The 17,337-nt window shown below is 52.5% G+C and overlaps 1 protein-coding gene across 2 annotated transcripts; it reads right to left on the reverse strand.

Moving 5' to 3' along the window:
- Positions 1–267: 267 nt before the first annotated feature.
- AMER1 (APC membrane recruitment protein 1) lies at positions 268–15,930 on the reverse strand. 2 transcript variants are annotated; one of them, XM_057539001.1, is made up of 2 exons: positions 15,752–15,930; positions 268–3,772 (listed from the first exon to the last, which is right to left on the reverse strand). In XM_057539001.1, the coding sequence occupies exon 2, from the start codon at positions 3,670–3,672 to the stop codon at positions 280–282; it is 3,393 nt and encodes a 1,130-aa protein (XP_057394984.1). In that variant the 5' UTR covers positions 3,673–3,772; positions 15,752–15,930; the 3' UTR covers positions 268–279. The 2 variants fall into 2 exon arrangements, with proteins under 2 accessions (XP_057394984.1, XP_057394985.1); XM_057539002.1 differs by lacking the exon at positions 15,752–15,930 and adding an exon at positions 15,593–15,724.
- Positions 15,931–17,337: the final 1,407 nt, after the last annotated feature.

Here is a 17,337-nt window from a genome sequence, read left to right on the forward strand (position 1 = left end):
CCAAACCCTGCATGGGTCACAAGAAAAAAACCCAAAAGCAAAAACTGGAGCACAGCAGCAGCAGCAGCAATCTCCCAGGGCAGATGTACTTGAGCTGAATGGGGCCACAGATGGCAGACAAGGGAAGTGGGAAAAAAAAGGTGAAAACTCATAGGAGCTTTCCTTGGCCAAAAGGATTTTCAAGTTAAACAGCAACCCCCACCCCCCACCCCTCTGCCCAACCCTGATCCCCATTCACATGCTCAGGCCCCATGCCCCCCACTCCAGAATTGATGATGACTACTCAGCTAGGTTTCCATTCATGGCAGTGGAGGAGTAGCTGGTGGAGTGAGAGGCACCTTGCTCGGCCCTCTCCTTTGACAGGTCAAGGCTGGAAGCCCCATAGTGAATGGGCTGAGGCTCTGTGGGCTCAGGCCGGACCCTGGGCAGCTGAGGGATGCCATGGGTAATGCCTACAGGCTTGGCCTGGGGCAGAGGGCTGGGGCTGAAGCCTCCAGAAATGGAGGAGCAACTGGGTTCATCAACAGGCAGCAGCACATCTCGAGGCCTGGCCCTCGGACTCTGGGAGGCCTTTGGCTGGAGGTTATAACAAGGGCCCGTGGGCAGGGGTAGGTGCGAAGGTCGAGCTAGCTGAGACTTGGATTCCCTAGGTGCCCTTGGCTCTGGCCCTGATACTGACAGCAACATTGACATGGCGACAGGAGATATGCAACAGACTGCCTGTCTATGTAGAGACTGGCTGGAAGGCCCATCCAACTGGCTAGGACTTATTCCTGCAGGGCCTGGCCCCACTGTGAGAGGGCAGGGAGCCCAGGCAGGCCAGTCGTAGGTCCCTGGAGGTTCAGTATAGAGGGACAGGGGACTGTCTCGGCCCCATTCTTCCTCCTCTTCTTCTTCATCTGAATCTTCTTGCTGAGCCTGAAGCTCATCAGACTCCATGTAGCCCTGGCCCAGGTGAGAATTGGAGAGCTCCAGCTCCAGGGTCTCAGCAGTGTCAAGGGAGCGGCTCCTCCTGTTGAGGGCCATGGCAGCAGGTGGAGGACGAGGGTGCATGCCAGGCAGTCCCAAGTATCGAGGGAGACTGCTCACACCCCAGGGCAGGCCTTGGTAGAATCGGCTGTGGTAGTTGTTGAAGGCGCGTTTCTGGTAGTAGCCCAGTTCAAAAGCTTCCAAGGAGGCTGCAAGGTCTTCATCATTGTGGAACTCAGGATTTTCTTCACACTTGCCTTCCCCATCCCGTTCCACATCAGCGATGTCAAAGGTCACCATGGGGGGCAGCTCAGGGAGGTTTTGAGTGAAGGATGAGTCAGAGTCAGAGCTGCAGGACATGCTGGAGAAGAGGTTCCCATTGCTGGTGAACTCCACAAGGGCCTGAGAGAAACTCACAGTGGCATTCCCTTCCTTCTCAACCTCCTCTTCCTCTGGCTCCTCAGGGGGTGAATAAGTAGGGTAAGCCCTCCTGGGAGATCCTCCAAAATTTGCTTCTTGCATGTCTGGCTCAAACATAGCATCACTCTGGAAGAGCTGCATCAGGCAGGTACTTTGATCTTTCTTGGAGCAGGTTCCCTCGAAACGCTTCTCCAAAGGACGGAAGTCCCTCCAGTCTGGCTCACTGCTTGCAGTGGCAGGGAAAGCTGAGGTGGTTCCTCTGTGGGAAGTCTGAGAGGCCCCTGATGCCCCTTCCACCAGGCCCATCACTGACGGCCCTAAAGGCCTCATCTGATACTCCATGATAGGCTTCTCCTGCCGGACTTGGACCTCTCGGACTTGAGCCTCTCGAGCACGGACCTCTCGGCCACAGGCCTCCCTGGCATAGGCCTCTCGAGCTCGGGCCTCTCTGACATAAGCTTCCCGGGTGTGGGCCTCTCGAGCATGGGCCTCCCTGGTGTGAGCTTCTTGGGTGTAGGCCTCCCTAGTGTGAGCTTCTCGGGCACATGCCTTGCGGGCCTCTCGCTGCTCCCGCCGAAGTTCCCAATACAGCAACTGTTTCTGGATGGTCACTAGCCGTTCTTCCTCTGTCTCCATTGCCCCAGGTGGCCGAGAGGAAGAAAACGGCTCAAAGTTCAAGAAGGGGTCAAACATCTCAGAGCTGTGACCATGGAGGTCATAAAGGCAGTCATCCCCAGGTGGGGAGTTCTCAAGACTATCATCTGGCTCATAGAACTCATAGAGGGCATCGCCACTATAGCTGTCTCGGGGCAAGCAATCCCTGCGGACAAGCCCCAGGGCCTCACCTGAATCATCCTCAAGTCCAGGTGTGGTGGAGTCATAATAACCCTCATCACTATTGGGGGCAGACTCTTGCTGATCGCTCTGAGGAGTCAAAAGGTCTCCAGGGGCTAGGCCAGGATAAGACCTAACAGGGTCAAGGAGCATGTAACCGAGGTGGCCTGGGGATGTGGTGGGATGGTAGCCTGGATTTAGAATGGGTCTTGGGTACACCTGGGAACTTGCCCACAGATATTCTAAGTCATCGTCTTCTTCCTCCTTGACTTCCTCTTCTTCCTCCTCTAATTCCACCTCCTCTTCCTCTTCTTCCTCGTCATCATCATCAGGCAAGGCCATCTCCTCGCCCCCTCCTTGGTAGGTCACCAGGCAGGAACTTCGTTTGGTCCCATCTCGGTTGGCCCTCTGGCCTCCAGAGGCCATGCTGTCTGTCATACTATCCATGTCCTGTTCTGCTATTATGTCACCACAACCTGTCAGTGAGTCAAAACTTTTCAGGGATGTGACATCCCCAAAGAGGAGGCTCAGCTGGTCCCCCACAGGGCCATTGGGTGGATTTACCTCTCCTGCCACAACCTTCTCCCCTGTTTCTGGGCTATGGGGCTCCTCTGGGCCACTGGCTTCAGGGGCAGATTTGGGCTGCAGGAGTGCTGAGGCACAGGCCTCCATGGTTTTTTCTGGATCTTTGCAGGCTGTCTGCTCAGTGGCTGCTGGAGAAGTCTCTGGTACTGAAGAAACTTTTGGCCCAGGGACATCTTGGGATTTGGCATTTTCCTTTCTTGGGGCTTGGAGGGTCTCAGTGTGGGACAGAAGGGCTGAGCTCACATGCTCATGAGGCCTGCCTCTGGTCCCCTCAGGCTCCTTGGCTCTTGGATCACTTTGCTCAGCCCCAGAGACCTTGCTCTTCCGGTGACGGCGGATACTGCTGAAAAAACCTTTCAGGCCTTTTTTTGGCTTGGGTACAAAGGGAGCCTTCTCAGCCCTAGCTTTCTCTGTGGCTCCAGCCACAGACGTCTTGCGTCTGGAGTCTGTCTCCAAAGATCCATGGGCACTCTGAGAGCTGGGAAGTCGGCAGGATGACTCAGGCAAAGGTAAGGAGAGGCCATTTCCTTCACTGACAATGTCTTCAGGGCCATGGACTGCTTCACTCAGGCCATCGTGGGTCTTGCTCTTGTTAAGACCCTTCTTAGAGGTGCCTTTCCCAGAACCTTTGCTTCGTCCCCCTCCAAAGAAACTAGGCAGGGTACAGATGCTCTTCTTGCCACCAAAGAGTTTCATGGCAGTTTTCTTCAGCCTACCTGGGCCAGATGAGGGTTGCTCTGATGCTGGCCCTTCTGTCATCTCAGCTGCCTTGTTCTTGGCTCCTTTCTCTGCCCATTGGTCCTGGGTATCCACAGAGACTGCTGTTCCCTTGGCCTGAGCAGCTTCATCCTTTTGGGTCTCCATGATGGTGGGGACAACTCAGGTATGTTCAGCTGAAAAATGCAGCCTTCTGGCTTCTGGGCACTGTTATAACATCATCAGTCAGGAAGCATCGCAGTTGGGGCTGAAGATGAGAGAGACAAAGACAGAGAGACAGTACTGGTGAGCAAGCAACCAGGCTGGGTTTGTTTTCACAGGTGTCTGTGGTTTCAGGCTTGAGTGGAACCAGAATGTAAGAGAAAATGTAGGGAAAACCTTAATGCACTCCATATGCTTGACTTGCTGGGCCAGCCTCCTCTGGGCCCCAAGGCAGCAAAACCCTACACTGAGCAACGTGCAGCCATCACCCTTACCCCACTTGCTGGGTCCACTCACTTCAGGTCACTTTAAGCTCAGGGGAGCACTGGGCAGGGGGAACTGCAGATATGAAAAAGGCCCACAGTGCTATTGGTCATGAGAGGGATTATCAAAGGGGGTGGAGTAGAGAGGCAGGAAAGGCAGAAGGGAAGTCAACTCCTATGACATAGGATTTTTGAAAAGCATCTGGCAAAATAGCCCATTAAGTATTCACTGGGTTCTGCAACATCCAGGCCTCAATTTCACATTAGCCAGGGCTCTCACTGACATTTTGCCTTGGGCTGGGTAGAAAAGTAGACCTGAAGTTTCACCTTCTTCCCCCAGGCTCCTTAAATTGCCTGTAGGACCATGCTCAGACCTTCAAAAGCTCAGAGTAGGAGCCTTGCAGACCCACATTCCAGAGCTGCAATCCAGGATCAGCTAAGATGGCATGGTAGCCTTGGGGCAAGGCACTCTCCGGGATTCAGTATCCTCTGTCCAAGACACCTAGAAATACCTCCCTGTCATAGTGGTTATGTGAGGGGTAGGTCTAGGTCAGACTCTCTAGTTACTGTCCTGCTGCGAACAGATTTTAATGTGGACCTCAGCAACTGCAACCTCCAAGTTCCACTTTAGAACCATGAGGCAGACTGTTTCTTCTCTGCTCCTTTCGTTACTTTGGCCCCCATCTAGCTCCCTATCTAGAAAGGGAACTCCTTGAAGGCACAACTCCACATGATTCATGTCCCTGGTCTGGGAGTTAGGCTCTCAACAGCTATTTAAATAAATAAACCTGGTGCAACAGGGAACTCTACTCAATGCTCTGTGGTGACCTAAATGGGAAGGAAATACAAAAAAGAGGGGATATATGTATACGTATAGCTGATTCACTTTGCTATACAACAGAAACTAACAAAACATTAGTTTCTATGTGCTAACATATAGTAAAGCAACTATACTCCAATAAAAATTTTTAAAATTAATAAATAAATAAATAAACAAACCTGGTGCAAGACACACCCTTCTGGTCTAAGCTCCCAATCCTCTAAATATCCAAACGTCACAGAGATGGAATAAAAAGAAGAGCTAGCCACCACCTACCCCAACATATCCCCCTCCCCAACCCCACTGTCTGATGTATTCATTCCAGTGACTACAACTGATTGACAGCTGGATCAGTGACCAGCCTGCTAAAACCCAATGACCCCTCCCTGGAAAGTCCCTCACCACTGTCCCCTCTCTGTAGGGTAGCCGCCAGCAGATAAGGAGCTTGGGTAGGGAAGGGAGGCAGAACAGCTGCTGGGAGCCAGAGAGAGAGAAGGAGAGGCAAGCAACACTGTTGTCCTAAGAGCAGCTAGCCAGCACATCAGCCCTGTGATTGGTTGCCATGGTAATAACACTCACACATTCACCTGCAGTGAAACTAAGGATCAGCGCTGGAGGTGGAGAGAGCCTGGCAGCTACACTCTGGCCTTTGACCTCATTAGAGGAACCTTGCTGAAGTCCCTGATCTTGTCTAGCAAATATTAACTTTGTGCCTTGTGCCTTGTTTGGCCTGACACTTGAATCATCAATGTGATCCAGGCTTCCATCAGGGGCTCTGCAGAACTGAATATTAAACTAGGAGCAAGATAATGGCTGGTTATCCAGAAAATAAGAGAAAAAAAAAACCTCATCTGATCCCCTCTCTGCAGAGATCTGTATTGCCATTTGCTCAGGTTAGGTTTTTGTTTTTTTGATTCTGTGTGATATACTTTAACATGGCATTGTTCCAGCTCAGCCCTGTAACTGATAGACTCACAATAGACAGTGCTACCCCTCAAATACACAATCATACACACATACACTCAGAGTCCTCTGCCCCAGGGTCTCATGGGAATAAGGGCCCTATCATCTATCTGAATCGCTCATTTTCCAGAGCACAGATGTTTTTACCTCAGCCCTGAAATTAGTGACAGTGTTGTCATTATGGTGCTGGGCATTGAGGAGATGGGGTGGCAATAAATGGAGTTATTTGTGAAATTCTACCCCCCTCTGTGGAATTCATGAAATGAACCTCTCCAGAACATTTGGTTAAATGATAGTTATTAAGCTCAGTGCTGCCAGAAGGGGAAACCCCAGTCCTTGCTTTTGGGGATCCCCTAGGCTAACAGGTAGAAAAACCTATATATAACAGTCTGAAGGCACAATATGATGCAGGCCTTAGAGAAGAGTCCCCATTATTGCTTAAGCAGAGTGTTGAAGTATCATTCTTCAGACCTTGTGATCATATCCCAGGATAAACTTGAAAGGCAGAAAGATAGCTCCTGGGCCCAGAGAAGCTGCCTTGATAAGGAGGCATTCAATCTGGGCCTTGTTAGACAGGAGTGAGTAAAAACGGCAATTATTTAGGGGAAAGGATGGGCAAGACTAGTCATCAAGGAAGACCAAGGGCTAAGTGAAAAACCTTATGGGCTTACCCATCCTTGTGAATCAAAGGCTTAATTGTCCTACTGGTTTTGGAGCTGGAATTCCTGTGAACAGAAGAATTAGGCAGACAGAATCTCAAAGAGGGCTGCTTTCCAGAACCTTGATGCCTTGGCTTGAGGGTAGTCCCTTTGGGCTTTCTCTTGCCCTTGTTTCTGTGCTCCGTTGGAGTAGAGGCCAGTCCACTGCTCTCTACATTGTCCCCTTCCCTGTCACAGGGATCTGCAGTATGTCGTGGAAGGAGCCATGGGCCACAGGGCTGTGTTGCATACCATGCCAAGGAACCCTGAACAGGCCAAGGCACTCCTCTGAGCCTTGGGTGTTTGTGAAATGGAGATCAAAATAGCTCCTCTATCTACCCCCTCTATCTCCCCAGTCCACTGCAGTAATGTGAGGTTAGATGGGATAATGGACACCAAAAGCACTTTGTAAACTGTAAAGTGCAAAGCAAATGAGAAAGGTTGGCATTACTGTTATTTCAGGTCAGATCCCAGTTTCTTAGGAAGTAGTAGACCATGTGTAAAAGGCCACTCATTTGAGAAAGCCATTCACTACAGGAAGTCCAAGGGACTAGCTGCCTTGGCTCATGCTGAGGAAGAGCCAGGTTGAGGGGATTTTAAAGACATGTTCGTGGATTTATACAAAGTCCTCCGTTAAGGGCAGTTTAAAAAGCCCTCTGTGTATGTGGTGGGAGTGGGTGAACTAGGCAAGGCTGTGTCCCTTGGAATGAAATTCTCTTCCCCCAGCTTCAGGCTTTCCTCCTAACTAGGCCCAGGGTTATCTTTGCTGGCAAGGACCAGCCTTGAAACTATGCTGTCTCCTACCTCCCTGCCTTGTCCCTCCCAGAGCCATGTACCCCACTCATAGTGTCTCTTCCCTGTATCCCCCTGCAAGACAGTAGGACAGGAGGTGGCAGGAATCACCCAGAGCTAGTAGCCCCCCTAGCCCAGCCCCACCTAACCACTTCTGGCCCAGGCCCCTTCTCCATACACCTTACTACCTCACCAGGTCCCAATGCTGTCCTTCCCCAGTGGGCTATGCTGCCTTTATTCGGGACCACAGAGTACACTGGTCAGGAGAGTGAGGTGGGGCAGAAGGCAAAGGGGACAGCAAAGGGACAGATTCTGCAGCTCCTCCAGGCTGAGGCTGGCTCCCTTCATGGTTCCTGCCAAGAAAGTGGTCCTGCTAAATGCAGAGCCCCTCCGCCCTTAGGTTTCTCAACCTGTACGGCTAAGTTTCAGGTGGACTGGTGGGTGAGGGAACCCTTTAAGGCTACTCTGTGGTCCCTGGCAGGGGCCACTTGCTACAGCTGTTGCTAGCATGGCCAGAATTGGGCTGTGGGCAACCCTGCTCCTGAGGCCAGCCTCAGGCCATTCTCGGACCAGTGAAAGGCTAGGTCAGAGCTAGGGCAGAGCTTCTTCCTTCTCCCCTCCTTTCAAAATACAGGCAGGAGACCAGTCACAAACCTGCCCCAGGAATCCTTCTCGATAAGGAGGAAACAGCTCCACCAAGTCTTAAACATTCTGCTCCCAGCCCTATTTCCTGGGGCCAGCTCAGCCAACTTAGAGAAGGCTGAGTTCAGGGAAGAAGTGTGTGGATTTAAGCAGTAGCTCCAGAGGCATGGCCTCAACTAGTCATAGTTTCCCAGACCTCCTCCAAGAAGTTTTCCTGGGAGCAAGCCCACTCTGGGCCCATCCTGCCCTCATGTATGTGGGGGAGGGTGGTCTAAGGAAGGAGTAGTAAGGACAGGAAGCCCAGCCCCCCACTCCCTGAGAGTCAGCCAGTTCTGCACTGTAATCAGCTCTGCCTACCTGGGGGAAATCCAGCAAGTTCTTTCAGTTTCCCCAGCTGGAAAATGATGCTACTAAGAGTGCCTACCTCTTAAAGCTATTTTAAGGAACAAAACCGATGTATATAGAGTACCAAATAAAATGCATTATATAACAGAGGCTCAAAAACATGGCAACTAGTTTTATATGTATTTTATTCAAACTATAGTTGGACAGTTTCTAGCAGCAAAACTACCTCAGTCAGGGTTGACTAAAGTGCTCCCCAGTGCTCTAAGGGTATGTCACCAAACCTGCTTGGGCCTCAGTTTACCCAAATGGTAAATGAGGGTGACTGTGCAGTTATCTCACAGGAGGCTTTAGTTGTTCTTTTAGCCAACATTTGACATTCAGGAACTCAAAATGTTGCCTCAAATCAGCTACTGGCTAACAGCTCTGGATTATCTGGGAATTTCAAGTAGCCAGGTTCTGTAGCCCAAGCCAGAAAGGTCAACAATTCAAACTCAGCTAAAGTACCAGCATCAAAGGAAATGCAAATCAGCGGATGTCCTTTATCCACTCATGGTACTTATCAGCTTACAAAATGTTCCCCACTTCCTCACTCCCCATTTCTCCTTCCCAGCAATCCATTAATCAGGCCTGGTAGGGGATGGTAACTCCTTGTCACAGAAAAGGAAACTGCCTAGGCTTGGGAAAAGACTTGCCTAAGGTCACACAGTGGGATGATGACAGAGCCACACCAGTTTCCAGGCCTCTTTGAGTCCCAATTCTATGCCATTCTGCTGCACCGTTCTGGCCCGTAATCAAAGGAAGAAGACTGAGAGTAAGGACTGTGCAGGTTCCCCTCACACCTGAAAGAGCCATCATCTCCCCCTCCCATCACACTCCTGTCCCAACCCAGCTGAGCCTTCTCTGAAGCATTTCCAGTACTCACCGGCTACCACTATTTTGGCCCCACCTAGCACATTCCAGAAAGCCTGCTGACTTCAGAATCCAAGAGCTGCCAACCCAGCCTGTGGCTGTTCTCCTCATCAGCAACCCCACCATCACTACTCCCAAACCATGGAATATGTTCCTCTACTCTTCTTTTCCTTGGGAGATAAGTTTGAGGGGCCAAAAAAAAGGTCCAAACAGAAACCTGCCAGTGGGGACAAAGATAAAGGTAAAGACAAAACGGGGACAAAGAATTTGAGCTATTATTTAAGGAAAATGATCTATGAGATTTGGAATTTGAATCAACCATTTCTAAAGCCCACAGCCAAAGTCTACTCTCAAAACCATTTTTTTCAGGACCTGAAGGAAGGGCTGTCTAGCTTGGTATTCTTTGGTGGAGCTGTAAAGGCTGCTGGCAGAGCCCCACCCAAGCTATCCCTGAAACCACTCCTCCCCTAATTTGCAGGCTTCCTGAGGGGCACCTCTTCTGAAGGGGGCATCCCACCAACTCTAGATGCAGCACAGACCCCAAACTGGGCCCTCTAGCCCCTGCTCCTACTCCCCCACCACTAGTCCGTCAAATGAATTAACATACTCAGCCTTGGGCAATTCATTCTGGCAGGCCTCAATCTGTCTTTTCATTTCTCTCAATGCACCCGCCTTCATCTTATACAGTAGTCACCATATCTAGCACAGAGCAGGAGCTCAAACAACGTTGGTTCAACTGAATTCTAATTTAGCTGGAGTTTGTCAGCCCAGAACTAAAATGCCAGCTTCATCCCTTTCAGGCTGTGGGATATGAGAAAGTGGCCTAACCTTTCTGAAACTCAAACGCCTTATCTATAAAATGAAGAAAATGCTACCTACCGTGTAGAATTGCAGTAAGGATTAGAGATGATAAATGTAAAAGACAGATTACTTGCTAGGTACCAAGCAGATGTTCAATAACGTGCCCTTGTGATGGGGCCTCTTACAGCTACCTTCTCCACTCCAGCTCGTCAGATTCCCCCCCACCCCTCCCGGTCCTATGAGGATGACAAAAGCATCTTAGCAGAGTTCCCTCTGGTTCCTCCCTGCCATGACACTGAAATCCCACCCCGTGCCTCCCCACTTCCATCTCATCCATCCTGCACACCCTTGCCAGATTCATTTTCTTACAATCCTGATTTCAGCACATCACTCCTCTACTTACCAAATATTCCGCTTTGCCTACAGGATCAAGGCCAAACTCCTTTGCCTGACTTTCAAGACTTGCTCTCTGCATGCCCTTTGCAGGTTTCCTAGGCTCACTTCTCTGCCCCTTAGCTTCAGCCCCAAATATACAGGAGCTTCTCCAGTCTGGGAGGTGTGGTCACCCAGACACTGCCTCTGCCTAGAAACAGGCCTTTCTGGTGAATCTTCTTGATGCTCCATCTTTCTCCTCAGGCTGCTGAGGCTGCCTACCCAACTTGCCTGGAACGGTGGGGGCTCTGGGAGCCACCTACTTGCCACTCCCCTCTCAGGCTTCCAACCCCCTTAGAGAGGAATGTATCCAAGGAAGGTGTCATGCCTGCATCATAAGGCTTCCACTATGTCAGTACTAACCCAGCAAGGGTGAGATCAAAGACAGGCACTACCTCCTTCCACCCCTGTTCAGATGAAGAACAAGAGAGGAGCTAACCCCAGGGAAACAGATGTGACAAGGCAGCCGAGGAAAGCCTGCAGAGGAGCAGCTGGGTGGAGTGAACAATGGAGACTCCTGACTTTCCTATGTATCCACCCCTCTGTATGCACCCTATGTGAGAGACCAGGTAAGGAAACTGAGGTTTGGGGGGTGGGGATCAGGATCAGTGTGCTTAGAGAAAGAAGCCTAGAATTGGGGGCCAGGAGCTTTGTGCTCTCATGTAACCTTGGGCAAATAAATCCCTTCCCTGTTCTGGGCCTCTGTTTTCCCATGTAGAAATGGGAGCTTGGACCGGGGATCTGCTTCCCCCAGGATGCATGAGAAGCTGGGGAAAGGGCGGTCCTGTGTCCAGTTTTCTAGTGGCTGCTGAGTCAGGAGGCATGTTGAGGGAATGGGATGTTGGCGATCCTAGGCTTCACTGGGAGGCCTGGATGCCTAGCTGGTTGGGTCCACTGCAGAACAGAGGTGTACTGTGGCCCAGCCTCACTCCTCATGCCTCTCACTTCTACCCCCTGCAAGACCACCCAGCATTTTACTCTTTCTGAATGCACGAAGCCTAGCCTATGAATATTTCATACATATACAGAGAGGAGGGGGACCACAACTGTCTGGGCCTAGCCCTCTCTCTCTGGAAAGAGCTGCAGCCCCCAGCAGGGAGGGCTGAGGAGTACTGGCTAGAGAAGAGGGGTTAGTATCTGCTTCGAAACCCAGCAGGGGGGAAAAAACCTGTAGGAGATGAAAGCAATGAAGGCTCTGCAGCAAGAAATGTAGATCAAAGGGTCGCAAAGCTCCCCCACCCCCACCCCCTGCAGCACCACTATGGCTGCCTCTGACTCCACCAAGCTCCCTCGGGCCATTTCCTCCATTGTTCATATTATCCCCTAATCCCAAAAGGGGAGGTGCAGGGGAGCAATGCACCCTCACTCGGCTGGCATCTGCACCTCTGCAGTGGTTCTGCTTTCCCTGCCTGCCTTGCTAGTGATATACTTACACATGCACAGGTTTGAAAAATAAGACCAAGGAGAGGTGAAAAGACTGTGATTATTTAATTCAGAGAATAGAAGTTGGAGGTGGAAGAGATGGTTTAATGCCCATGAAATCTCCAATGCATTGTTAAGCAGAAGAGCAATGGTGGCCAGCTGCTCTCAACCCCACCCCCCAACACACACACAGTTGGTTTAAGCATAGCATGAGAGGCTCAGGTTAGATCTGAGAAAGAATTTCCTGGCAATGAGATGGGTAACCCAGGAATGAATGACACAGGAAGGCTATGAAACGCCTCCTCCGAGGGCTTTACTTTTATCACCTAGTCTATCTGCCTGGTCAGGATTTGAGGCAGGGGCACTGATGAAATAACACTGGGCATGCCCTCTTGTAGCCCATCTGTAAATGAGGGGGCTGGAAGCCCTTCTCCCTCTTTGATTCTACAAGCAAACCAGACTTGTTGCTATTTCTCTCATTCCCTTCGTCCCCTGGTTCAGAGATTGTAAATGTAACAGTTCTTGAGGAATTTTTAACACCTCCACTATACTAGAAGAGGATCACTGGACTGCCAACTTCTTTCAATTACCTCCCTTCCTGAAACTTTCAGCCCCTGACAGGCTGTAGACCAAGACTAAAACACAAGAGACATGCCAGGGGAGGAGTTCCTAGAAAGCTAACTTAGCATCCCTTCACTCTTGATGAATGGGTGAGGTAAGATGAGAGGTTAGTTAATGCAATTTGTGCTGATTTGTGTTGAATGGAGGCTGCTGGAGACAGTGGGATACAGTGGAGTCACTGCACAGGAGGCAGCAGCCTCTCCCTAAAAGCTGTGTGACCTTAAGCAAGTCCCTGTTGCTTTCCAATGCCTCAGGATTCCCATCTGTAAACATAGGTGTCCAAACTGGTGCTCCCTGAAGGCCTGTCCAGCTGGGAGAAAAAGGATCAGCAGAGGCCTGAGGGACACTTAGCCTCCACCACGTTGGTATGTAGGCTCCAGGCTCCCTCCTTTCCCCCAACCCCCTGCAAGGCCAAAGAGAGGCTGACAAGATACAGTTTCCCTCTAGAGATAGCCTGCCCCCCAGTTCTTTCAGATCCAAAGGTGGCCTCTTACCTGCCCAATTTATGGTGCTCTTCCTATCCCTTTCTAAGACCCCATTCTAAAACCCTTTCTAAAATCCCATTTTATTGTGGCATATTTGCACACAAAAAATATCAAAACCTCCCAATTCCCCATTCTTTGATGGCCCCTTCCTCCATTCCCCCAAGATCAGATCCTCATTCCACAACCTGGCACTTGGGAACCCCACCACCACTGGGCCCCAACCTCCTTTCTACCTTACAGCATCAACCAGAAAAGACTGTCACTGCACTCAGCCTGCTTGCAAGTCACCCCCTCCTGCTCCTAATTTTGCTTATACCACTATCCTTTGCCTAAACAAACCCCTCTAATTTCTGGAGGCTTCCCAGGACAATTCCCCTGTATATACAGATCTCTAATCTCTCTCCATGGTAGTTTGCCTCTAGACTCATGAATCAGCAACCAAAGGTAGTGTAGTCTGGGGACTGGGCAGTCCAGGTCCTGAGCTTATTGAAGGGAGACATCATGATTTATTTACTTTTAATTTCAGATGTAACCCACCCCCCTTCTCAATCTTCATTAAGTATACTCAATAAATATCTGAGCCTTCAGTATCATTTTTCTAATCATTTTCATATGAACCAGGACAAGTGCCAGTTGGAGAGGTAAAGGTCTTCTCCAAAGCTTTACAGACGGCAAGTCCTTCCGGAGCATTCATTAACTGCTATGCATTGCTAGGCTTTGAGGGGATTGTGGCTGAGATCCAGGTTTCCTTTACCCCCCTGAGAGGTTCCAAAAGAACCCAAACATCCATGATATCAGGGAGACAAAGTAGAGGCAGGGAAACTCAATTATAATTTGTCTCCTATTATAATTTAAGCCCCAAAATGCCCAAGGGATGCAGGCAGCCTGGAGGAGTTCTGAGTTCTGAGAAAGAAGAGGTCATCATGGACTGCAAGAGACAGGCAGGAAAGGCACTGAGGAGATAGGCCCAGAGCTGAGAGGGAAGAGAATTTGGACAGTGCAGAGTGAGTGGGTTTGGGTGTGGGGAGGGAGTTATATAGGGCAGATATGTTAGGTGGCTGTTGGTTTGAGGCAGTGCAGAGGACATGTCCAGCTCTGGGCCGGGGATGCCCAGCTGCAAGTAGGGGGACTGTATTGGTGCTTGGTCAAAGTGAGAGGAGGTGACTGTAGTGTAGTATCTGCAGTCCTGGCTAGTGTCGCAAAGGTCCCCAGCTAGCCTTCCCTTAAGTGAGGGATTTATTGGGTCTCACTGTCTCCTCTCAAAGGTACCTAGGCTTTGCCTGGGCCCTGCAGCCCACAGAGTTCTCCACCCTCAGAGGTGGGTCAAATGTCCAAGAAAAGCCTTTCAAGCCCCTAGGTAGCTCCCTCCCTCTTGTTCCTCAGAAAGGCCTAGAGTCCATTGCCAGAGGCACACAGCGGTGGATGGGGCCGGGGCCGAATGAGGGGAGCTGCACTCGGGGAGGGGGCTCTGCTGGAATCCCCAAGGGGTGCAGAGCCCAACAGCGCAGCACCCTCCACCCAGCCCAGATGAATGCAGCAGGCAAGCAAAGCTGCAGAGGGAGATGTTAGTGTGTGAGGGGCAAAGGCTCACCTTGACCCCGCGGCCCGTGCCAAGACAAGTCTGGCCAAACCGAGGCCGGCTCTGCGGGGCCAGTCCAGCTGCCGCCTGGGCTGTGGCGCGCCTGGAGGGCACAACCCCTCACCACCGGAAAACCTAGGCAAAGTCCAGCGGTCACCAGTGTCAAAGGTGTCTGCAGCAGACAATGACAGCAGCCCGGCAGCCTGGGTATTTTAAGTAACTGCGAAGTTGGAGGGTTTGGCTGACTCTCTAGCTCTCTCACACACACCCAAACGGTTCGTTCCCTACTACAATAATTGCTCCCTCGGCCTCTGGCACAGAACACCCTCCCCCCCACATACACACACACCCCACCATGCTTATCGCTATTTTTAAACCGGAGGCTGGAGAGAAAAACGCGGCCAGTGCCCTCCAAGGGGAGAGGAGGCGAGGCGGGGGTGGGGGGGTGTGGGGGACACAAAGCGGCCTTGCAGCTCTAACCCAAGGACTAGCTTGAGCTGCTGCCCTAACGCAAGGTACAGTGAGAGCCGGGTTGCCAGCCCGCCTGTCCGCGACGGGGTGGGGGGTGGGGGGCGCCAGATGCGCCCGGAGGCCCAGGAGCAGAGGGCGCGGCTGTTGGGGCCTCAACGCCGAGGTTCCAAAGGGAAGTGAGCAGACCACAGGCCCAAATGAGCTCCCCCAGGGAGAAGGCAGACAATGTAGATACCCCAATCCACGCCAAAGTAAGTACCCGTCGGGCCCAGCCTAGCGCGCTGGCTTCGTCCCTAGAGGACAGGGAGAGGCAGGAGATGCGCAGGGGAGGGGAGGGGCGGGGCGGCAGCCGAGCCGCTGGGGTGAGCAATACCCGCGTAACACAGCTGTTCCAGCTAATATGCTACAACAAAGCTGTAAAGCTCCTGGCCTACAAATGCACCGCTGGGAGTGCTGGTTGGCTGCTCCCCTCCCGAGACCGCAGGGCAGCACGTGTGGGGCCCCATCCCCGCCTCCCCCGAGAGCCCCAAGGCATGGCCCAGGATAGCCCGCCGGCCTGCCCACCTCTTCTCCGCCTCTAGCAGCGGTCGCTCGCGCCCAGGGGACACTGCTCTGGCCCTCACCGGACAGTCCTCAAAGCGGGTTCCAAAGGGGAGCGCAGAGCGGTCCGGATGCCGACCGGCCCAGCCCTTAGAGCTCCTCTCCAGGCGGCCAGAGCGGAGCACGCGAGACTGCACCGGACGGCGGGCAGGCGGAGGCTCCTGGCCGCGCGCAATGCTTACCCGGCCCGGTCCGGTTTCCAGCCCGCTTATTGTCTTTTGCGCCTCCCTGGCCGGGGCTGGAACCTTGGCTGCCACGGCTGAGAGAGTCGCCACCGCCACCCCTGCCGCCGCCGCGGCTCCAGTCACCTCCTGCACCGGCTCCCCTACCCCAAGCTCTGGGCAGCTCCCCCATACCCTTCCCCCCGGACTCCACGGCCACAGGGTGGGGCATCGGCGCCCTGATTGGCAGGCGTATGGCCCAATCGCCACGGTGAGAAGGCGTTTCCCGACTCGCCCACTGTTTTCCTTGGTGCGTTTCTCTTTAAATGCAAATAAGCGCGGGCGTGGTGTTGGCAGGGGACTTAGAGGCTGCAGAACCCCTCGCTGGGACTCCCCACTACCCCCCCCAACGCCAGGCTGGTCGCTGCTTGGCGACACCGCAAGCTCGAGGGGCTGGTCCCGCCCGGATGGGGCTCGCTGGAGCCTTGGAGCTCGGTTTCGATTTTGCATGCGTTCCCATTTCCGTGGCCGCGGTGCAATCGCGCTGCGGCGCCCTGGCCGCCACCCGGCAGTTTATTCCAGAGCGAGAGGCCGGCGGGGAGAGGCGGGGGCGGAGAGGTTGGGGACTACAAAGCCCCTTGGCACCTTGCCGGGCCCATCCTTAGGCATAGAAACAGGGCCCCGGGGCACGCGCCCCTGGGCCGCGCCGAGGGACTCACCTGCCAGGAAAACGAATTGCAGCGCCCGCGTCCCAGCTTCCTCCGCCTCTTCGGCACACTGGAGCCTTAAGAGACCATAGAGTCCAGCTTCCACCAGTTACTGAAGGGCCTGCTGCTGCCCAGAGAAGAGAAAGTGCTTCCCCAAGGTCACCTACCCTGCTAGCGACTGGGGCAGATTTGGAGTTCAGAGCCCAGGCTCCTAGTCCAGGGCTGCTTTCACTTTTCTCTGTAAAGACCTGTTTTCGTGATTGACCCTCACCCAAATTTCCCAACTTTTACGGAATTTGAGGGGATCCCCAAGGTCTCTAGTGACCTCCTCAACGTTTTAATGGTGAGCTAGGCTTTGGTGCAGTTTCCTGCCCCTGAAAAATATGGATATTGAGAGAAAAATCTTGTCTGGGCCCCAGACTGGAGGTCAAAGTTGAAGGTGGAGCGAGGATGCCTGTACTAGCCTTGCCGCTGATGTGTCTGAGATGTGGCAGGGGGCCAGCCTGAACTTCGGTGGTCTCTAAATAGCCTGAGGGCATTAAGTGGCATTGGTGGCTGCCAGGGCCAGGTGAGCAGAGGAAACAAAGAATCCAGTTCTACCACTAGTTCAAGAATATCCAGAAGGCCCAGCCCTAAAACTCTGTGAAAGTCTAAAAAGCAGGGGGGGTGGGGGTGGAGGTGGTAAAGTTGAGGAGAGGGGAGGGGTTAGAGAACAATGCCTGCCATTTTTGCATTGCAGGAGGAGTGTTCTCTGCTGCTCTATTAGGTCCTGTCTGCCTTGAAAAGATCCAGCTGCTAAACTAGTAAGAGGAGGACTGCTGCCCCTGCATGTGTGGGGCACAGGAAGTGACATGGCTGCTAGAGCTGGGATCTGGCTCCAACTCTGCCTCAGAGTTGCTG

This window comes from Balaenoptera acutorostrata, chromosome X, assembly GCF_949987535.1.
Source record: "Balaenoptera acutorostrata chromosome X, mBalAcu1.1, whole genome shotgun sequence".
Lineage (NCBI taxonomy): Eukaryota > Metazoa > Chordata > Mammalia > Artiodactyla > Balaenopteridae > Balaenoptera > Balaenoptera acutorostrata.

Coding starts and splice junctions, on each gene's coding strand:
- AMER1 (XM_057539001.1), bottom strand. CDS start 3,672: ATGGAGACCCAAAAGGATGAAGCTGCTCAGGCCAAGGGAACAGCAGTC.